The following is a 24,587-nucleotide window of genomic DNA, read 5'->3' as shown; positions in this document are numbered from 1 at the left end:
ACATTTTATAAAAAGTTTTTTTTTTAAATTAGTTTTTAAGTTTTATTAAAAAAATAATTTTAAAAAATTTAAAAGTGATTAAATTGGTTAAAGAATTATCCAATCTCAAAAAAAGGAAAATTTATGAATTGTCTTACGACATGTCGTCGCGAATTCCTTTGACAGAAATTAATTTTTGAAGCGTTGCGTATCATACTTTTTGCAGAGTGACCATGAAACTCATGTTTCATCTATGTTGAAATATATATTTTTTTAATATTTTATGATTTATTAAATGGTTCTAGCTCTGGTTCTAATTGAGCTTACATTGCCATGAAAAAAAAAATATGCGAAATATTTTCCAATAATCACCAAAGATCCATTTTATTGTGCCTTACAAGTAGCGACACCTATCGATTGTTTCACAAAAAAACGAAGCTGAAATTTTCGGTGACGTCACTGACCCTCATTCAAACTTCTCATGCCAATTTTACAAAAAAAGCGTATATTTCGGAATCATTTTTCTCTGAGAGGATTGTCCAGGGCTTGATAATCTTGGGAAGAGATCCGCAATCAAACTCTAACAAACCGAATTTTTCAATTTGCTTAGTACAAGCGGGATGGATTCATAAGATTTCTGTAGGTTAAAAAGAGAAAAAACTGCTCGAAACCTCTCAGAACGAATTACAAACCTTCTACAAACTTGGAGGTGAAAATGACACACTTTGGAGGTAAAATGACAATTACGAACTTTGGAGGTGGATTCTTACGAACTTTTACCTCCAAAAGGAGTTGAAACCCAATTTTACGAACCTGGAGGTGAACTTCCCCATATAAATGCATGGGAAATTCACGAACCTCACAAGAAATTTGACGAACTTTTTACGAATTCATTTTATCTGTGTTAATATTCCCTACATTTTGTGATGTGCAAAAATTTTCTTAATTACCTCCCACACACACCCAAACAATTCAATAGTCAAAAGATCTGCCAAGAGTATATTATTAACATTAATCTACTTTTAAAGACAGACTTTTTAATATGCTTTAAAGCAGTTTAAAAAAAAAAGAAAGATGACGAAATGGGAATCTTGTATAAATTGCCATATTATGCAATCCACAAGATGGGTACATATTTGAGAAAATTCAACTTAATGCTACTCCCATTGTGTATACATAATCTCTGTGTGATATTCCGTGATACACGGAAATTAAGACGAAAATTATGAATTCCAGTCTTTTGTCTACACACAAACTAAACTAAAATAATTCCCCCTTTCTTGGTGGCACATAGAAGAAGATGGTAGAAAATGTTCACAACTCATGGAATTTTAATTGATTGACATGAATAAACTAGATGTATGTAGAATGTAATGAGCATCAATTGCTCGCAAGCGCATTTCGCACACAGAAAAAAAGACAGAATGTTGAGGAAAGAATACTTTGGTAGAACATAATCCTCTTTACTTCCACTTCATCGTTTTTTTTTTCACTCGTCTTTTGCACTTAAAAATTGCTTAAACATGAACAACAGAAGCCAACAGCCACACAGCTGTAAAGAATAAAAAGAAAGCAACAAAAGCTCAATGGAGCTTTTTTCCTCTTTTTCTTTCAAATGCAACACCATAAAGATTTTCCAATGCAAAAACTTTAATTCCTTAAAAGAAACTTCAATGGTTTTCTTGCACATTCAATCAATTCAATAAAAGTTAGTGAGAAAATCATTGAAAATGACCATTTTATCAAGTTGAGAAGAACTATAAAAGAATCCTAAAACTTTTTTTTTATTGAATTCTCTTATAGGCTGTTGCTTTTCTATACACTTTGCAGCATAAAATTCTACAATGAGCTGTTTAATGCTCTTTTTATTAAACATTTTCTTCACTCATCCCTTAAAAGTGATTGAAAAAAAAATGTTTTCCATAATGACTATGCCTCTTCAACTGATTTATTTTTAATCCTTTAAAGAACCCTCCATTCTTCCTCGCATTAAATCAATTAAATCAAATTTATTCAAATGAAACTCCTCTGACGGTTTCATTTAATTAAAATAAAAATCCCTATTTATTGGGGAAAATGTGCAAAGGAAAATCCCCCATTTGTGCTTTCTGGAAAGCACTCACAAAAAGTACGTAATGCTATTAAAAAAAAATGGGATTGTTCATTATGCAGCACTATTAATATTTTTTTTTCTAACCTACACTCACTATACGTTGCTCATTGGAACATGAGAGACGTGCTGAGAAACAATGGGGCGTACATTTCATCCCTCTATGGAGTTTATTGAAAAATCCCACCCCCACACATCCGCCCTCCCACGACAATTTTTCTCCCATGTAGTGTTCTCATTTAATTTTTCAATTTATCCCCCTTTACACACATCACTACGGGGAAAAAGGTCACTATAAACGAATTCTCATGTACATAGTTTGGTTGTTGCAACCCCCAACACTACATAATCTCTCATGCTAAATGAAAAGAATGTGCAACAGCAAAAAACCCATCATCTAGGTAGTTTTTGTTGACATCATTCAAATAATGCGCAAAGAAAATATATATATAGGTAGGTAGAGGTACACGCTGAAAGTGACTTGGTAATTGGATTTGTTGCTGCAAATTCACATTGAGTACACTTTACAGTATCTGCCATTGTCGTTAAGTACTCTTGAAAAATTCATGATTAAGTCTCCAAAGACACCGCATAAAATCACTTTTGCATGAAGATTACCAAGATAATATATTATTACACTGTATTGGAATTTAGTAAGCTAAACATTGTTGAAATTGAGAATTTATTCAGTAAGAATCAGACAAGATTTAACAATGCTGATTTAGGTGGAAATTAAAATTAGGGTCCCGATGGTCCCGATGTTAAATGAGGGAGGGGGGTGACCAGAAATTATTCTTTAAAATTAAGGGAGTTTTTCTTTAAGAAAGTTCTTTTAAAATTTAGAGATTTCATCTTTATGATAAAAAAAGAATATTTTCTCGTATTTCCTATTGTTCACGGTGCACGTGAAAATATTGTCACTCAATGAAGTCCCGTTTAATTTACTCTCTTTTTGCATTTAATTTACTGTATTGAAAAATTCATGAAATATTGAAACTTAAATTTAAAATCAACGGACCGTTGGTTTGAATCGCGGCAACGCCGCAACATCCGCAACGTCTCACAATCACCGTGGAGTGTTTTTGGAGAGCACTTAATGCTACTTCCGTATGCTGATTGTGTGGAAAAAATTACGCCAAAATTGTCTGAATAAATTGAATTATTTATTAAATTAAATCACTTGCTGTGAAATAAATATTTAGTCAAAAGTGAAAAGGAGAATTAGATTTTTCATTGAGAGTTGTGTAGGAGGATCTCCGAATATCCAGTGAAAAGTTTCAGAAGGATTTCGAGGCTACACGTGCCAACTCGTGCTACTTCTTATGGGCAATTGGAATCACCTGAGATCATCCGGGACTGCAACAAATTTTTTTTGATCCCACATCGCCGAATATTAATAATTATATGACCTGTACAGGTGAGCTGACTATTGTGTGAGGGATTGAAGGGAGAACATTGATGAGATTACCTTAACCACTGCTCTACCACTATCTTTCAAGGTGAGACTGCGCATAGAGCTGCAGAGTGAGAGGGAATTGTGCTTAACGTTGTCTTACCTATATCTTTGAAGGTATTCATATACATTTTTTGATCCCACATCGCCGAATATTAATAATTATATGACCTGTACAGGTGAGCTGACTATTGTGTGAGGGATTGAAGGGAGAACATTGATGAGATTACCTTAACCACTGCTCTACCACTATCTTTCAAGGTGAGACTGCGCATAGAGCTGCAGAGTGAGAGGGAATTGTGCTTAACGTTGTCTTACCTATATCTTTGAAGGTATTCATATACATTTTTTGGTCATCTTCGACCCGTTGCGATTGAATCAGCGATAGCTACTGGCCATTTCCCACCGTTGTGTAGCAATTGAGAAGCATCCAAGATGAGTCTTGTACAGCGAGAGCGTATCCTCAACACCATTGAGAAGGTGGAAGCCTTCTCCACTGGCCTGAGTGCAGCGGACACCACTTACATTGAGCGCAACTTGGTACAATCACAGCTCAATACGTTGATCGATCTTCAAGCGAAGTTCGACAGTATTCAGGACACTGTCATAGGCCTGAAGTCGGGTCAAGAGAAGGACGATGAGATCTCCTACAAGGCAACCACCGCTACAAGATGCTCAAGGATCATTCAGGAGCTTACCAGCCTGTTGAGTTACTACCCGAAGGAAGACCCAACTGTCGATATGTCGCCTTCTGGAACGTTGTGCCACCTGATGAAAGAAATGATCCAACAAAACAACAAGTTTCTGGCCAAGCTCACCCTAAACGCAAGTACTCCTCCGCCCTTAGATAGTCGCTCAATTAGACTCCCTCAAATAGAACTGCCCAAATTTTCTGGAAAATACTCTGAGTGGGTTCCATTCAAAGATCGATTCAGAGCTTGTATTGCAAATCTCCCAAATTTGTCAAAAGTTCAAAAACTCGAATACCTAAAGTCTTCTCTGAGTGGAGATGCCGCTTCCACAATTGGCTATCTTCCCACTACAGAGAGCAATTTCGATGTAGCTTGGGAGCTTTTGAAGAATCGATTTGAGAGAAAGTCAGAAATTGTTGCTGAGCATATCCGTGCCTTTTATAATATGCCAGCAGTCTCTCCCTCTGACCCCAATGCCCTCCAACGCATCACAAACATTCTCTCTGAATCCCTGTTAGCCATGGACGCCATTAATGTCACAGGTCGTGACCCATGGTTAATTCAATTCACTTTGGACAAATTGGATTCAGAGTCGCGGGTGCTGTGGGGCAGGCAGTGTGGAAATGAAACTCCCACCATGCGGGAGTTCCGTGCGTTCCTCAACCAAAGATGCCTGGATGCCACACATGCTGCTACTGCTCCCACAAGGTCCAATCCACGACCCAATTCTTCCAATGCTAAACCCGCCAAGAACACCAAGAGACCCGTGAATGCGTTCCACACAACAGCAGCAACATCCATCTGCCAATGTTGCAACCAATCTGCTCACCCACTGTACAAGTGTCCTCAATTCCTTGCACAGAACGCGGTTGAGAGATTCGAGACAGTGAAGAAGCTCAGTTTATGTCGTAACTGTCTTGCCCCACACCTCACGAGCACTTGTACATTCCGCAAGTGTAAGAAGTGCCAAGGCCGGCACAATATATTGCTACATGAGAAGTTCGCAGGTGAATCTGCTGCCACCCCGCCGGCTCAGACTACAGCGCCTGCGGCCCTCAATCCAGCACCAACTGCCCCTCAGCCTGCGCCAACTCCAGGACCGTCATCAGCCAACCAACCTGCTGCATATACCGCATCAGTCCAATCTCAACAAGCTCTTTACTCTGGCCCAAGAGTTTTTCTTGCCACAGCCATGGTGGATGTGCTCACTGCCACCGGGGAGAAGGTTTCGTGCCGTGCAATCCTCGACAGTGGAGCCCAGATTTGCATCATGACTACCCACTTGTACCAGAAGTTGAAGCTCCCGAAGATGCATTCAGATATTTCCGTCGTTGGCATAGGCAATCAGGCAAATCCAGTGAAGCACAAAGTCACTGTTACCATTTTCTCACAAAGAGGCGATGATTCCTTCTCCTTCACCTGCTATGTACTCCCCAAGATCTCAGGCAATATTCCCAACTGGGATGTTGATACCCATGCAATCCAGCCTCCATCTCACATCCCACTCGCTGATCCAGAATGGAATATTCCTCGCCCTGTCGACCTGCTGATCAGTGGCGATCCTTACTGGGCCAGTTGGTTGTCCAACACTATCTCTCTAGGCACTGGTCTTCCACACCTCCGGGAGACTTGCCATGGCTATGTTATTGTGGGTGAACACCAACCTCCTCCACAGGTTCGGTATGTCCACCACGTCAAAGCCCTTCCCGTGCTGGAGGAAGTGTTGAGCAAATTTTGGGAAATTGAGGAGCTACCTGAAGAAGTGCCCATCACAGATCAACAGTTACAAGCAGAAGAACATTTTTCCCAAACCTACCAAAGGGACGAAGAAGGAAGATTCATTGTGAGCTTACCATTCAGGATCCAACCTGATGTTTTGGGAAACTCCCGTCCACAGGCCGTGCGACAATTCCTGGCGTTGGAACGTCAGTTTGATAAAAAACCCCAGTACAAGAAGTTGTATACCGAAGTGATGAATGACTACATGGACCGCAAATGGCTAGAGCCAGTCCCTGTTGAAGAACTCAATGCTCCGAATTACTACATGCCTCATCATGGGGTCATGAAGGAATCCAGCACTACGACTAAATTAAGAGTCGTGTGCAATGCCTCAGCCAAGTCATCTTCAGGTTACAGCTTGAATGAACTGCTACTCATAGGCCCCACAGTTCAGCCAGAATTAGTCATCATTTTGTTAAGGTTCCGCCTATACCAATTTGCTATGACGGCTGACATTACCAAGATGTATCCGCAGCTGAGAATTGATCCTCCGGGTGCCAATCGCCAGAGAGTGGTATGGAGAAGTTCTAAGGATCAACCAATCAGAGATTATCGCTTCGTACGAGTTTGTTTCGGTGTAGCATCGTCTCCATTCTTAGCCACACGCGCACTGATTCAGCTTGCCAATGAATACGAGGCGGAATTCCCATTGGCTGCCAAAGCCCTGCGATCCAACTTTTACGTCGACGACTGCCTAGTCTCAGTGAAATCACTTGAGGAAGCACAGGAACTTCAGAGGCAGCTTATAGAAGTACTTCGTCGTGGAGGATTTTCTTTGACCAAATGGACAAGCAACCATAAGGACCTACGTCCTGAAGAAACCGGCGAGACTTATGCTGGAATATTTTCCGCGGCTGATTACATTACAATGGCGCTTGGTCACACTTGGGACTCCATTGTGGACCAAATCAAATTCCAGGCTCCTGTTGATGCCTCAATGGAGATTAAGTCGAAGAGATCCTTGGCCTCGGCCATTGCCCAACTCTATGATCCTCTTGGATTAATAGGCCCAGTCGTCGTTGAAGCTAAAATCATGCTCCAAACCTTGCATGAACTCAAGTTGGGATGGGATGAAGCTGTGCCTTCAGACATTCAAACCCAATGGAAATCATTTATCAAAGCGCTGCAGGATATTAAACGTATGTCCATTCCTCGATGGACTTCCATTTTTTCTCACCCTTCACGCACTGAACTTCACGTCTTTTGTGATGCCAGCACTCGTGCCTATGGAGCAGCTGTCTACATCGTGACCAGTTATGAGGGGAACTATCATTCAAGTTTATTCTTATCCAAATCTCGAGTAGCCCCCCTGAAACGACGCACCATCCCACAGTTGGAACTATGCGCCGCTGTACTGGGTGTTGAGACCATTGATAAGTACAAGGAGGCTGCTGAATTTGATGCTATTCACTATTGGAGTGACTCAACCGTTGTTCTGCATTGGATCAATAGTCCTCCAGATTCTTACAAGGTTTTCGTCGCCAATCGTATCAAGCGCATTCGTGCTTTGACTGAAGTCCCACAATGGCGTCATGTTAGCACTGGGGAGAATCCTGCGGATTTGGTATCCCGGGGAGCCTCACCATCAGAGTTAAAGTCCACTGACCTTTGGTGGAAGGGTCCCGAGTGGCTGCAGCGCCCATCAAATTCTTGGCCGGCTCCGTTCAACCCATCAGGTCAACCAGTAGACCCAGAAGGAGCTTGCTTCGTCACCACGACTTCAGATGAATCCGACGATTTATTCGATATGCTTTTGCTCAAGCATTCTTCTTTACCCAAAATCCAGCGCATTGTTGCCTATTGTTTTCGTTTCCGCAGCTCAAGACAAAATCCTCAAGTTACGCCAGGCAGTGCAGTTGGAGCAGATGAGATGGAAAGAGCACTACTTTGCCTTATCAGGAATGATCAGAAGACAGCCCTACCCGAACTGTACAGAGATTTGCAGAACAATCAGCCATTATCTCGCAAGTGCAAGTCATTCTTGAAACTCACCCCCTTCATGGATCAGGATGAACTCATCAGAGTGGGTGGTAGGCTTGTCAATGCCAATATACCATTTGCTGCTTCACATCCCATTCTGCTTCCCCAAACCAAGCTCACTCATCTGATTATGCGTCATGAGCACGTCAAACAATTACATGCTGGCGAATCCCTGTTGTATGCTTCAATTCGTCAAAAATTCTGGCCCACAGGTGGATTGAATACGGCGAAAAAATGTTGTCCATGAGTGTGTGAAGTGCTATCGCGCAAAACCCAAACCTCTTGATCAACTCATGGGGAATTTGCCGGAATCTCGTGTGAATTATGTTAGGCCCTTCCATTCCGTTGGTATAGACTTCGCGGGACCCATTCAGATGCTATCTTCGGCCACCCGGGGAGCTCACTCTAGAAGAACGGGAACTCAGAAGGCCTACATTGCTATCTTTGTGTGCATGGCTACCAAAGCCGTACACCTGGAGGTCGTTACCTCGCTCTCCACGGAAGATTTCATTGCTACATTGAGATGTTTCACTGCAAGAAAAGGCACACCCAGACACATCTATTCCGACTGTGGGAAGAACTTTCAAGGAGCTGCAAATGAAATTGTCCGCCTATTCAATCAAGAGACCGCACAACAGGAAATTGTGAATCGCACTCAGGAAGATGGGATAGTGTGGCACTTCAATCCACCCGCATCTCCACATCACGGTGGATTGTGGGAGGCGGTTGTGAAAAGCACCAAATATCACCTTGTGCGTGCCACTGGTGGTCTCCCTCTAACACATGCAGAGTTGAATACCATTCTCTGTCAAATAGAAATGGTTCTGAATAGCAGACCCATATGTATGTTATCTACAGACCCAAATGAAGAAAGTTTCCTTACCCCCGGACACTTCTACCTTGGTGAACCAGCCAATGCCTTACCCAATCCCGACGTTACCCATCTGCCGGAGAATCGTCAATCTTATTGGCAACTTTGTCAATCACGCAGCCAGATTTTTGCGAAGAAATGGAGGCACCAATACCTCAATACACTTCAACAGAGACGCCGCTGGCAACATCTTCGCAGGAATCTCAAGGAAGGGGACGTGGTTCTCCTTTATGACGATACCAATCGAGAATCTTCCAAGTGGTTGCTTGGCAGGATTATTTCAACTACTCCGGGGACGGATGGATTGGTTCGTGTGGTGTCAGTGCGAACAAAGAAAGGTACTTACCAGCGTCCTATCACAAAAATCGCCGTATTGCCCATCAGGGACAATGAGGATGCTCCACGAGAGGTTCCAGAGGAGGTTCCCGAAGGATCACACTAGAATTCTGGAGGTGACGCATCCTTGGATACGCCACACCAGCCCGGGGAGAATGTTCACGGTGCACGTGAAAATATTGTCACTCAATGAAGTCCCGTTTAATTTACTCTCTTTTTGCATTTAATTTACTGTATTGAAAAATTCATGAAATATTGAAACTTAAATTTAAAATCAACGGACCGTTGGTTTGAATCGCGGCAACGCCGCAACATCCGCAACGTCTCACAATCACCGTGGAGTGTTTTTGGAGAGCACTTAATGCTACTTCCGTATGCTGATTGTGTGGAAAAAATTACGCCAAAATTGTCTGAATAAATTGAATTATTTATTAAATTAAATCACTTGCTGTGAAATAAATATTTAGTCAAAAGTGAAAAGGAGAATTAGATTTTTCATTGAGAGTTGTGTAGGAGGATCTCCGAATATCCAGTGAAAAGTTTCAGAAGGATTTCGAGGCTACACGTGCCAACTCGTGCTACTTCTTATGGGCAATTGGAATCACCTGAGATCATCCGGGACTGCAACAAATTTTTTTTGATCCCACATCGCCGAATATTAATAATTATATGACCTGTACAGGTGAGCTGACTATTGTGTGAGGGATTGAAGGGAGAACATTGATGAGATTACCTTAACCACTGCTCTACCACTATCTTTCAAGGTGAGACTGCGCATAGAGCTGCAGAGTGAGAGGGAATTGTGCTTAACGTTGTCTTACCTATATCTTTGAAGGTATTCATATACACCTATTTATTTAAAGAATGGAAAAACAAAGATTCGTTTGAAAATATTTTTAAGAATTCAAATTCATTTTTTAAGGAAGCTTTGAAAGCTTCGCAGTAACATATACAAATCTTATCTAGTGCGGACACTTTGATTAAATAACTATTGCAGTAATTGTGGGATTTGAAGTACTTGAAAGAAGCTTTAGAAGTCAAAGGCTATTTTTTTTCAATTTGAGAAAAAAGAAGACAGAAGATCAAATAAAACACAAAAAAAAACCAAGCATGGAAGAGATTTAAAAGACTTCAGCGATTTGTAGAACATAGAAAAGTATTTCAAGGATTTGTGGTATTTACGAAGGGATTTATAGGATTTGGCAATTTATATTTATGACATTTATTAAAGAGAAATTGTTAGGATTCTTACTTATAATTTTTGGCAATTGTTAATATTTGATTTAAATCAAATATTAAAAATTATAAAAAAAACAATATTATGTGAAAAAATTCATGGGATTCGTGGTATTCTTGGTATTTGTGAATTAATTTCAGAATCTTCTAGCGAAAATAGTATGATTTCTCTTGGAAGTTGACAGAGAAATAAAATAAATAAAACATCAAACAAATTGTATAATAAAGAATAAAATCAACTTTAAATTGTAAAAAATAAACCAACTGCTCGTACAATTCCTACCAGCAACTGTATTGTAACAATGTGGTCTTGTGTAATGTCATATAACTGATAAAAAAAATGCTTTTTCCCGTGTATTTGTGCTTTACTTTAAATGAGGTTTCCTCTCTATTAAAAATGTTTTTCATTTTCCCCCCATTTCTATTTTATTTTCATCATCTACCTAGTTATTTACCTATACCTACCAGGTTTTTCCACATACAACACACCTACCAATTGAAAATTGTAAAGTGAAAAAACGCCCTCACAGAGCGTAGGGGAGACCGGGATTAAAAAAGTCACTTAAGGGTTTAGAAAAAGCTCAAAATATCATATTTCCCAAACAGATAAAGCGAAATGTATAGCTCATTTCTTTAGGAAATTTACTGCCCTACAACTCTTTTTCAGATCATTTTGTTCTATCTAGCTAGGAAATATAATATTTTAAGCTTTTTCCAAACCCTTAAAGTGACTTTATTAGCCCCGGTCTCCCCTATACTTTTAAAATTTTCTTCTCGTGCATTTAAAGTGTCTGTCCATCTCCGTTAGACAGTATGTTGTGTAGTATATGGTTTCAAGTTAAAGGTTAAATTACTTCCAAAGACCATATAAAGTGAGTTATAATCACCAATCAACTTATAATGTTCTATAAATAACAGGGAAGACTTTGTTGGGAAGAAAAATGATTCCTCATATGCTTTACTTTCGCGTGGATTTTTTATGTGTGTGGTGTAATCTTTTTTTCGGCTCTCTATCTCTCTCTATTTAAATGCCCTACTTTGTGGCGCTAACGTTGAATCTACTAACAATACAATTAAATATATATGTGTATATAATACACATTGAGATGTGTAGAAAACGTAAACACGTACCCAGAGGAAAAGTAAAAAAAAAGGAGAAGAAACGTATAAAATAGAGAAACAAAACGTGATGGATCTCACCTTCCAAAATCGGCTGGCAATGATGTCAACGACATATCATTGAGACCTAATACTGTTAAGCTTTTCAACTGCGAAAAGCCGGCGGGCAATCGTGGAATTGGATTCGAACTGAAGTCAGCTACCTGTAAACTTCGAAGGTGTTTGATATCATCAGGAATGTCCGGTATATCTGTAAAATATAAAATAGATATTTTTCATGTACACAATTTTGCTTCTTTGCTATTTCATTATAAACAAGAAGAAATGAGAATTAAATAGAAAATACTCGAGTCATGTGAGATGTGCAAGGTGGAGATAAATGAGACCTTTAAAGGCCACTTGTTTTGTCTTTTCTCCACTCCTCATCTACTGCCCTCTCCCTCTCCACCTTCATCTCCCTTATTTTGCCCTCGGGCACAAAACTTCATAATATGGTATTTTCCATCGTTTAAAGTAAGGCATGGTAGACGACATTATCTAAATAGCAACGTGAGACTCTTTCGCCATCGATGGATTTTATTTACAACACAAAAGACTGTCACCATGACAACAATTTTATATTCGCCGGTGAATATGCCCTCATCATTTATTTCGTACACCTATGTAGTTTTCATCGTTCAATTTTACCTACATACATAACAAAATATATGTAACGTAGGTAATATTTTGAAGCTTTCAACTCAGACAAAAAAAGAGCTGAAGCGTTAGAGAAAGCTTTTTCATTTTTTTTTGGGAAAATCGTGTTTAATTTTCGATTTTCCAAACCAAAGCTATACATTTTAAACGAGCTTCGCATGAATTCTCGCAAAATCCACCTGTATATAGTATAATACCGGTGAAAATAAAGGGACAACACCAACACATAAAACCATCATTCAACGAAAATCTTTCTTCTATTTTAAGTACACTTCCATTTACACCATTAAATTCCAAAGTCGTGTTGAACATAAAACGGAACTTTTGAAAAGTAACAACGTTATATATACCTCCCTCAAAGCTCTTCTCTCTCTCTCTTTCTCCACCACTCAATGGCACACAATGTTACAATGAAAGTTGGGGGATTTCTCAACCCATCACCCATCGCGCAACAATCTCATTCCGAAATCGTTACTTGACCAACTAGAACGGGAACAAGTCGTGCAATTGGCAAAACTACGAGGCGACGACGAATCTTAAAAACAGAAGAAGAAGAAAAAAAAACTTCTTTCTCTCTAGCCAAGAAACCGCTGTTTGACTTCTTCTTACGTCTTCTCCTCCATCCATAGTTACCGCCCCCCCCCCGTTCCTTTGGCATTCTCAATCCCATTCTTGTGGTCAATTTACAACACAGAGAACCTATTTTTTTTGCTGCTATGCGCGAAGAAAACTTTAATCGCCACCCAGAGAGAGAAATCAAATAGGATTTATGGGAACACAGAAAGAACCAGCATCCAGCTGGCACCTACCTCCACAATATACACCACACATAACTTCCTTGTGAAACTAAAAACTTCACATGAGATGGTTAAAAAAGAAAGGTATCCTACATATAAAATATTAATAAAATTCAATCGACACTCTTCTTGCAACAACTGCATGTTTATATTACCTTTACAGTCTTCTTAAACGTATGAGAAACCCATTGACTTTCACATAAAAAACTTCCATTTCTTGATGATCATAATATTGAACTTGATTCCTTCACTCACATACGTTTACCCAGATGGTGTTTTACGGTTGCAAAGTTTATTAAGTCACAAGAAGATGAGAATCAGTTAATCGCGCACATTGAGTCCCACAATTGAGGAAGAAGTTTTATGAACATACAAGAAAGAATATTAAACTGTTGCTCACAGCAAATTCTAATGATTACCTTAATATGTGCTGAAGAAAAGCTTATATGGGTATACTCACCTAAATATTATTTACCTATGCAAATAATAATTACTGATGGTTGTTTTAACCCTTTCATGACCATTAGGGTTTTCTTATTTATTTTTAAGAAGTTTAATCCCTTTAAAACTTTTGTAGAGAGAGAGAGAGAGAGAGAGAGAGAGAGTAATTTAATTAGAAATGATTCTATTAGAACAAATTAAAAGATTTTGCAAATTGCAAAATTTAGTTATATGCTTTCGTGCATAGAAAAACCTTTGATAGAAAAACAGAGACAAAGAACGTCAAATGTGATCGAAAAAGTCACCTTCAAATGTCAAAAAAGTTTCCTCGAAAAAGTCACCTCCAAGTGTCAAAAAAGTTTCCTAACAGAATTGTAAAAACTTTCGCCTCAAAAATGCATTAAGAGCAAACCGGAAGCCCTCAGGGGGCACTGCAATGTAGTTTTTCCCACATTTTTCACTTTTTTGCACAAAAAAGTTGCTTTGAGGTTATGTCTGCGCAAAAAAGTCACCTCCAAGTGCCAAAAAAAGTTTCCTCGCGAAGACGTCAAACAAAAGTCAGCCATTGAGTTTAATGTAAATATTTTAGGTTAGAAATCCGAATGAATATTGGACAAACCAATACTTATTTTTAAAACCAATAAAAATGTCTTTAGAATTTTTTAAAGAAATGTAACATCTCCATAAGATTTCTGCTTATGCCTCTAATAAATACTAAAGAAAATTAAGTCTTTAATTTCTACCCAATTTATTAGAGATTTGTTCGAGTGTATTGTGGCTAAATACGGCAGATATTTGTATCCAATTTAAATTTTTTCATTGTGTTTACAGTAATAATAATAATCTATCTCAGTATTTAAAATTCCTTCCGCCAATCACAATTCATAAATGGATTGATAACCCCCGTCACGGCGTACCCCAGTAGGGGCATCCTCATCGAGTTATTGGCATACCTAGTGAATCAGTTGGGATTGCTATCGGTTAGAGGAGGAGCACTTTATATACTCAATATGTATATTTTTTTCACTCAATAATGCATGTTTGAAATTTTCATTGAATGGGGAGAGATAGTAATTTAATAATTTTTTATTGACTTTTGCAATTTAAACTATCAATTTCTCTTTCTCTTTTTGCATATTTAATTAAAAACCATAAAAAATAAATATAAGTGTTCGGAATATCATGAAAATTGTATCATACTCTTTTGTATTGATTTTAAAAATCACTTTGAATCATTTTTGCTTTCAAATCATACAAAATGATACTTTCAAATTGAGAATTTTCTACAATAAAGAATAAGAAAAAAGGTATTTTAGTGTCCTACTTTTGAGCTCTTTTTTTTTCGTGGCTTTCACAGCAATTTGCAAAAGAATCATCTTTGTAATTTGTTTGCTGCTCTTTTCCAACACCATTTTAAATATTCAGAGTACTTTTGTATCGCACATTCAACTCATTACCCTATGCCTCCTCACAGTGTGTTCACTAACAAATTCTCTTGAGCTTTCCTTCTTTCATTTTTTTTCTTTCTCTCTCGCGTTCTTTTGCTTGTGAATAAATTACACTTGTTTCCTCATCTCCTGCCCACTTTTCAAGTACAATTCCCTTCAGCACCCACGCAAATTTGTACGTGGGAAAAGGTAACAAGCGTCCACGAGAATATTAATAAAAACAAATTAGACCATCCAATGTTACATTCAATGTAACATACTTTGTAGTTTTGTGGGTGAAATGGCAAGAAAGCTCACAGGTAGCTCACATACATATATTCCGATTCCGGTGTGTATGAAACAAAGATTCCATTGACATTGACTTCTCTTTTTTTTTCTTCACCTACTCCTCAATAACTTTTGGGAGAGGCTTTTCATGTTCGAATTCTTTTGACTTTGTACACATTTTTGCAAGGTATTTCCACTTTATGTGAGAAAGGAAGCACAAAGACGACGAAGAAAAAAAATCTCCATCAAATATTCTTTATTCAATGAACTGAGAGAGTAATTATTTTGGTAGGTGATCTATTGATATTTCCATGAGAGCAAATTTTAATGAAAAAAAAAGAAGAAACGTAGGATGGAATATAATAGGCATGCCAATAAATTTCTTTATGGCTTATTTATGCAAACAAGAGTCACCCAAAGTGGCTTCTCGCATTGAGATGGGACGGAGATGTGTGCGAATAAATAAGAATATCAACTCAACACAGTCTTGCAATCTCACCTTGAAAATCACAAAACATTCAACTTATTCTTTTGCACTGATATAGAGAGTTCACCTGGACTTGCTTAGTATAAGCAGAGATTATATGATGATGACATACTATATGAAAGCTTGTGGGTACAATGAACGCTACCTGAGTGAAAAGAATAACATCTTATTCACTGCGAGAGAGCATATTTTGTAGAAAGAAGGTAAACATTTTTTTTCTCCCATGTAATGTTTCTGGATTAAAAGACCAATAAAAAATATATAGCTTAAAATTGAGGATCAGAGGGATTAAAGCTTGGATTAAAATTCCACCTGCAATATATTGAATCATGTATGAATGAAAATTGGAGATTTAAATGTATTTTTGGTGCTCGAAATCCATCATACACACCACAAGCTCATTGAAAATTATTAATATGAAAATGTGATTTGAAAAATTACGTAATATATAGGGGAGAATGGGGTGGAAATATTTGATTTTGGTTTAATTAAAAAATAAATCTCAATTAGCTTTTCATGTTTTCATAATTATTTTATTTATTTATTGGATTATATTTTTCTCTGCTAAAACAATTGCATTTTCTTTTTCAACTTTTTAAAACTTAAAACTTTTTTAAAATAGATTGACTGGAGAAAATTTAGGACACAGTAAAGGATAAAACACTAAACGATATATCATCTTTGCTTTATTTTGTTGCGATATTGAGCCTCGTAAGTCTCAAGAAGCTGGAGAATTGTTCCAAAAATAGCTCGGACGTAACTTTATCCGTCCTACGTAAGTGGCAATGATGCGTCAATGGAACTACGGATATTATATACAAAATTTATAAGTAACTACCTATGTATATAGGAATTATCAATAAAGAATGTTCTTAAGTGTTACATTTAAATTACCTTAAAAAATTTTCTTAAGGGGGATCCCTTTTGAGGGCTGGTGAAATTAAATATTTTTATTTTTCATGGGGTTTTTCTTAAACTTGGTTTTCCGGTGTTGACCACATTTAAAGACTTATTATTGAAGAGTAAGAAAATCACTTTCCGCCATCTTAGGTGCGACGCCATCCTGAGATTTTTCTCAAAACACAAAGATAGGTTTTTCTCAGGATCTATACTGGGTGGATTTTGATGGGGTAAAAAGCAAATTAAAGAGGAAATACCAATGTAGATTTTGGTGTACCAGAATTTTAAATTTCCATTCAGGAACTGAGAAAAGTGGAAAAATGTGACTTTTGTTGATATATTTTTGACGTTTTTCTACTTTTCTCAGTCCCAGAATGGAAATTAAAAATTTTGGTACATCAAAATGTTTCTTTTTTTTAATTATCAAGACACATTGAATGAGAAATTAAACTTTTCGAGAGTTTTAATTAAGAATTAATTAAAGGATATTGGAAAAGGTTATTGAGATGATTTATTGGACGATACTGAATAAAGAAAACTGAGATAGAATATTTAATTAATTTAAATTCTGTAGCATTTGTTTATTAATTCCTGTCTAAAAAAATTGGAGATAAATTTATCGATGTCAGACATTTCTATAAATCTTATAACGAATTTTTATGAAAAAATCGAAAAAAAATCAAAGATAATATATTAAAAATCACGCACAAAATAGCTTTTACAACTTCATGAAAATCCAGGTCGTTTGAAAACTCCTTGGATACTATCCCCATCCACCCACCACTAACTTCCGGGGTGGAATTCCCCATTGATTTATGGTTTACCCTCGCGTTAACATCAGTTTAGTGTTACTGATAGAGTAAAGCTCACCACATCATCTTCTCATTTCATGGGAGAGTTATTTGAGAATGCACCACACAAAACTAGAGAGTAATCTCACACCCAAAGGAGAAAAATGCTTTTAGCTAAACACCAAGTATATACACATATAATTACCTTGGTGACAAATTCTAAATTGGTATTCGATGGAAAAGTAGCAAATTGCGAAACTTTAGACGCAATTTGAGGGCTTGATTGCCCTAATTCCGGGTATACGGGAAGAAAAAGGAATAACACAAGAAAAAAAAAAGGAAAATCATTGTGATGGCTTATTGGAGTCTGAAACATTATTGACATTGATCGGGAAATTCGGGTGTGGAGAAGAGGGTTATGGTGTGGGCATTTGTATTAAATAAATGGTGTCTGTTCGCCAATTTGATGGGGTTTTTGTTGGCTTTCTTCAAATCTATATTTTCCTCTGGCCGGAGAATGTTAAAAATAGGCATTGAATGAGACGAATATCAACCGAATGTGTTGTATGTTTCTCCGTGTAATTATCAAATAATTATTTGTTTATCAACTTGGACAAATAATTTGCCCTCAATCGAATGTGGTGAATGGTAGCAAAAACAAACATAAAACCCCCCACCCGTCCCCGAAATGATATTTCCGTGCAAATACCTCAAAATTTGCATATGCAGAACTTTTTCTCTTCTTTCTCTGTATTCACCTTCAGCATTGTTCTCTGGCCATTTTGTCTGCTAATTGGTTCGGCGGTTTTTCTTTTTGCTCTTTCAACCCTCATATACCCCCTCCCACACACGTCTAATTGAGCAATTTTGGCATTTTGTTTACTTTTTTAATTCATGGTATGTTTGCAATTTTTTTACCCCCCTTTCCCCCCCCCCCATGAAAGAAACTTTATCGCGAGACTTACTCAACAAATTCACTTCTTTTTTGTTTGGTTGTTGTCGTTTCTTTTTTATCTTTAATCACTTTTTTTTCATGGTCGATAGTTTCCATTCAGTTATCGATTCTTTGATAGACAGCCGCACACATACAGGTGGGTGGAAATGAGAAGCGAAAAAAAATTAGCAAGGAAAATTTATGGAAAAATACAGAAACTTCGTAGAATTTTGCTATGGAATACCTTTTTCGTTCTAGGAGGGCAAAATGAGCTATTGGGGGTAAATTAAATCACCAGAATATAACTTTCTTTTACAAAATTAAGACCTTTCGAGGGAAATAGTGTAGTAAATTTAAAATTCAAATAAAAATATCCGTTAGATAGGAATAAATGTAACCAAATCAAAAATGATTTAGTAGGAAAATCTCTTTTAAATTGCAAGAATAATTTTCTTTTAAACATACAAACTATTTTATTTTCATTGCATCCTTCCAGCAATAAAGAGATGTCATTGCAATTTCTCCGATGTCACATAAAAATGTCACAAGATAGAAAGAAAATTCTGTATATTGTACAAAAGAATGCATTTTGCATTTTATTATTTGTACGTAACGTACACTACACACTTTTATAGCCCCATCAAAGTGAAAATGCATTATTGAAGAGATTGACGAGCTAGAAACAATACACCACGCATGAAAATTTGAATATTATGTCAAGTGATGTTTGTATTTTCATCATCAAAAGAAAAAAAAACTTAAATCATTTTTATATTCCTTGTGTTATATAAGAAAATGCATAAAATATGTCAAATAAATTATTTTCTATGGTTCCCGTAAGTTTTGCAATGTACAAAAAAAAAGAGAGAAAGAAGATATATGAGTAATATGTTATGTATGTATATCCAACAATTCTCTACATTACATATGGATGAGTATTACCTCGCGTACTTCAACTTATATATACGTACATACATATGTTCTTATCGTGTCTGTTTTTAAGAAGAAGTAAGAAAAAAAAATATGAAAAATTCCCTGAAAAATATTAAAGGGAGTTGAGAAAAATTCTTTATGTGCCCACAAGAGTGAATAACCGGGAAGCCCAAACAATGAATAACTTTTTTATAGCTCACAATTGCCATAAATATAAGAATTTTATCCTGGCTCGTGTGTGCCCTGAAGATGCTATGAGTAGATTTTTGCTCACAGAGCTCAGCATAATATGAAAAGGTTACGTATGATGTGAAAGTATCTAAAGAAATGTCTCCTTAAAAAAAAAGTAGAAATGCCTCAATTTGAAATTTTATTTGAAGAAATAAAATATCTACCGTAAAGGAGGGTAAAATAGGATCAATTCAATGAGACGAAATACAAATCTCGAATAGCTCATACAAAGTCATAAATTGTTGTTCAGAATTTATCAAAAAAAAATCATAAAAATGTTATATATTTCTGCAACAAATTGAGGTGTGAAGAATCTAATTCTTTCAGTGTATTTTTAACCCTTGCATGACGAATAATTTTCTTTGATTTTATTTTATTGCAAAAAATATAAGGAAAAACTTTTAATTGAGATGCTAAATACAAATTATTTTTATTAAATTCTTATCAACTTTGAATATGTTTTGGATTTTTTTTTGAAATTCTCATAACGTTTGAATTTGAAATTTTCATTTCATTTATTTCCTTTATCTCGGGTTGCGTCTGCCGCCGACTTACCACTACCAGCCTCACCAGGAAAATGGCAGAAAAACCTGGTCTAGAGACTTGTCTAGAGAAGACAAATATTTTCCAAATTTCGTTTAAAGATTTCTAAGACTTTTTTTTTAAACAAATCTTCGTTTTTTATAAAGTTTTTTTTAATGCAATTTTTCTATGTTTAAAGTCAGCAATGACAATTCGTTGAGCGTACAATCGACAGTTCTGGGTTAATTATGTAATCAATTAATTCAGTCATATAAAGGTTTAAAATATTTTCATTTTTTCTTTAAATGTTTGCACTTTGACACTGTTTGTAAATTGAAATATCAAAAAGAAACGCAAAAGAGTTAATTCTGTAACTGCTGAAATATGAGAAAAAAAAAGATTCATCCATCATTCGAACCGGAGACATTTCTCTGTCAGTCAACGGTTCTAACTATTATGCCAAGAATCTCTTTAATCAGATAGAGTGTTTTATTATTTAAAAAAAATTCAAAACACTCCCTTCTTTAAATTTAAAGCATTATAGCATTTAATAAAACAAAAATGTTAAAGGTAAATGCCTTTTATGTAAAAGAAAAGGAATAATGAAATGTATTTCCGCGAATAAAATGAGAACATAAACACAAAAAATAATCAGCCGAGAAAACATTTCATTTCCATAGTAATTCGATATAAAAATGCGTCTTTTGCGTAGGGGAGGACGGGGTAATTTGGCCACTTTGGCGGTTTTTGGGATATATCAAGCAAGTATGGTAGTATGAAGAAAACCAAATAGCCCTATTTTGTAGGAAATTTTCCGGCCTACAACTTCCCCATATAACACTTTTCCCTATCTCGATGAGAAATGGGTGAATTTTCCATTCTCCTGGACCCTTAGCTTAGTGTCCAAATTACCCCGAGCACGGGTAATTTGGACACTTTGTTGCACAAATTATTAAACATGAAAATTTTTGAACAATAAAAAAATTTTATTTTTTCGATTATTTTTTTGGAAGATAGGTTATTTATCTAATATTCATTTCCAGTAATTTGCCAGATAAAAATATTTAACAGAGCCTCAAACTTTAACATTTTCTGAACCATAAACGGGCAAAGTCTAAAAAAGGCCATTTTTCAAATTATCGTAAATTTCTTTTTTTAGATAAAATTTTTTATTCTACTTTGCTTATAATCTGTAAGAAAACATAAAAAGGCACAACCATAATTAATATCTTAAATGTGGTCGGAAAATTGTGCCGGAAAAACTCAAGTGGCCAAATTACCCCACTCCAATTTTCCAGATAAAACCATTTCCACAGGAAAATCTGTTTGTGATATCGGAAAATGGATGTCACTATCGTGTTTATGAAGGATCAATGACCCTTAATGGCTTAAAAGTTAATTTTTAAGTGTTAAAAATTTTTCGAAAATGACGTAGATTCAAAATGCCAAAAGCACTTGAAAAAGTGAAAAAATGATTTTTATCAAATAAAAGAAAATCTAATGATCGGATTTTCCTCAAACTTGGTACGAATGATTATCTCTATGGGGACTATAGACTGTGGAGAAATGGATTTTCTAGCATTTACCATACTTGAGATATTCCCATTAATGACTTTGCCAAAGTGGCCAAATTACCCCGTCTTCCCCTATATATAGCTTATTTTTTTTTCGAATAACTAAATCGATATTTGAGTGTATACGTGCAAAAAGTATTATAAGATGGTGCGGAGTTGGGGTACATTGAGTGACGATTAATACTTCTTTTTCTTCACGTTCTTGCGCACTCCTTTTGCTATTAATATCATTCTACTCCATATACCATTTACCAATGAATATAAAAAGGGATGTCAATTTAAGCAAAACAGGCGATAATGCTGCAATTATGGAAATGAGAAGATGAATGTATACAAAATGAAAAATATGTTGAGGGCAATGTTAATTTAAGATAATATTAATTTAGAAAATATAATATTCTGTGCGTGTTCTCAGGAAAGAACCTCGCAAAGCTTCTTATGGCTATATAGCTATATAGCGCGCTACAACTGTGTGCCTCTCGATTGAAGATTAATATTCAATTTGTGCTGAGATGGGAGAATTTTTATTTTTATTTTTTTATAATTTATTTTGATCTCAAAGGGGGATTTAGTGCTTTGTGGAATTACACGCAGTGAACACAAAAAATGCTATTAATTCTTTGCTGTCACATTCAAACAAGTGAATTCTCTGGACGTGCATAATTTCCTCCATCATAAACCATTTTTTTTCCTCTTCTCCATTCTTCTTCGGGCAAAATTCAGGAGAGTAAACGAACCCCGAGTGAGATTTAGAATAAAAGGGGTGATGCGGAAAAAAATGTACGTAGAGCACAGGACGTGAATAGCAATTAGAAAGAGAGATGATGTAAAAATTTCATCATATGTATATATAATTTTTTTTTGGGGAGAGGCGGGTGAATGAAAGGAAAATATGAGAGAGAGAGGCAAAAAAAAGAGTAAGAGGAAAAAAATGCCGAGTGTGTCATCGTCATTTTCAATGGGTCAGTGACCCATGTTTAATAGCAGTTGATGATGATGCCTGGTTGACTTCATATAAAACTAAAACTTGAGAGAATGTGAGGCATTTCATTCGTATAGGAATGTGTTATACACTCCTCCTCTCTCTTTATAGTCAGCCCCAGCTTCATCTCTATTCACCATCAACACTATGTTGTGTCTATATAAAATATAAAATGGCTTGAAACTACATTACATACATATACCCTTGCATAGTTGAATGAAAATCCAGTTGCGTCGCCATCCGCAACATAGCCCCGTCCTCCCCCCATCAGTGCCATATACATACAACATACAACTAAAAGAACTAAAAGCTCTCCACATATTCTGTCCCCCCCTATGATGATATTTCAACGGGTATAGTAGATGCAATTTTCAACACATTGCAAACAATTCTTTTTTTGTATTCGCATAACGACCCTTCAATAAAATAAAAATTGATTAAATGAGAAAAAATGTCATAAGACATGATTGTGAATGATTTTTCAATATCTCCTCCCATGGATAGCGTCGTTATGATTTTTTGTTGTTTGTTGAAAAATACTTCCATTTAGCAGGATAGTTTGCACGTCATTTTTTTTTCCATCCTCCTCTCCTATAACCATTAATAGCTTCAACATTCTCTGCCACATTTTTCGCAAGTATATGAAGAATGTTTCAGAGAATTTTTGCAAAAGAATTTTTAAAACAAAAACGAGTGCAATGGAAAATATGTTGAAGATGGATAATTGAAAAGATTACCTGTAAATGGTGGATTGTGGAATTCCTCCACTACACACACCGTTTATCATGCAGACAAGTTAGAGGACGAATGGGATTTAATAAGAAACTGTTTTTATATGTAGCATAACAGATATACATATCATATACTACATAGTAATTGAATCAAAAGCTTATATACTTTTGTAGTGGAATTAGGGATAGATAAAAAAGTTTGTGAACAAGATAGGGAATGAGTTAGGCATGATAATTATTGAATAAATTAATTAATCAAGACCGGAAGCTATCAGCTTATCCAGGAAGATTACATTAAATCCCTACTTGATGATATATTTCTTTCAAAGTTTTCTTTACTTTTGATTAGGTACATGAAAGAAGATTAATGTTTTAATCTTTCATCAATTCAAATTTTGTGATTTATTTTCAATTTGAAGTTCTTTTGGATGTCAGCATACACTTCGCGTGTTCTATCGGTAATCATCGTCTGTCTCTAATGTCAAATTTAAATTCAAATTAAAACGTACGTTTAACCATCAAAGACTTTCAATTTTTTTTTCTTTTACTTTCATCATAAAAGTAAAATTTCTATACTACATTTAATTATTTCTTGTAAAACATAAAAACCATCAAATAAAAACATCTCGTTTTGATTGCACAAGAGATGAAGAGAGTTATTTTGCCCCTAGAGCAATATAGTGAAACGAGAATTGAGTTGTTCAACTATATACAGTATATACATATCTCAGCTATATGTGTTAAAATTATTAGTAATACAGCGATGATTGCTTGGCCAAGATGATAGAGAAATATTCTATTCACATGAAATTGACCACAGCAGCAACATGGGTTATTCTGTCATTACAAAAATATTCTCATATTGATTGGCTATCAATTAATATTGTGGACATGTTTGAAAGAGATGAGAGATTATTTGAACTGTGTGTGGTATCATCAACTTCTCAATCAGAGTGTATCCGCTTGGGTAAATGGATCAAGGTCTTTCAATGTATTTTTGGCATTGAGCTTTTCCTCCATTTAAGGAAGAAAATTCCACAAGACGAGAATTTTCGCCCTCCCAAAGCTTTCAATTGATTTTTCCCATCACGTTCTTTATGAAGAGATGCGTATACCGAAAAAAAAAACGAGAAAAACGTAATGCTTTTGTACCTATAAATTTGATTATTTCTCATATAATCAAATTGATGATGATGGTGGTTTAGGTTTTTTTTTTCTTTCTTGGAAGAAGAGATTAATTCTGACTTTTCTCGTGCGTTTCTTTTTTCTAGGTCTTTGTGGCTTTTTTTGTGCCAGAT

General features: G+C 36.1%; 3 protein-coding genes across 15 annotated transcripts in view; 1 reads left to right on the top strand and 2 right to left on the bottom strand.

The window, feature by feature from the left end:
- The window catches only part of LOC129787983 (protein Peter pan), a 1,185,971-nt gene that overhangs the window by 352,876 nt on the left and 808,508 nt on the right, over positions 1-24,587 (bottom strand). The window lies entirely within an intron of this gene.
- LOC129787980 (L-dopachrome tautomerase yellow-f2-like) overlaps positions 1-24,587 on the top strand; it is a 1,067,766-nt gene that overhangs the window by 234,671 nt on the left and 808,508 nt on the right. The gene's annotated exons all lie outside the window — the stretch shown is intronic.
- The window catches only part of LOC129787932 (protein lap4), a 107,607-nt gene that overhangs the window by 64,443 nt on the left and 18,577 nt on the right, over positions 1-24,587 (bottom strand). For all 13 annotated transcript variants that reach the window (XM_055823780.1, XM_055823777.1, XM_055823779.1 and 10 more), the window contains exon 3: positions 11,637-11,805. In XM_055823780.1, the coding sequence (XP_055679755.1) occupies positions 11,637-11,805 (169 nt within the window). The remainder of the gene's footprint in view (positions 1-11,636; positions 11,806-24,587) is intronic.

This window comes from Lutzomyia longipalpis, chromosome 1 (genome assembly GCF_024334085.1).
Source record: "Lutzomyia longipalpis isolate SR_M1_2022 chromosome 1, ASM2433408v1".
Classification (NCBI taxonomy): domain Eukaryota; kingdom Metazoa; phylum Arthropoda; class Insecta; order Diptera; family Psychodidae; genus Lutzomyia; species Lutzomyia longipalpis.
Note: the sequence above shows the minus strand (reverse complement) of the source record. Positions and strands in the feature narration are given on the sequence as shown.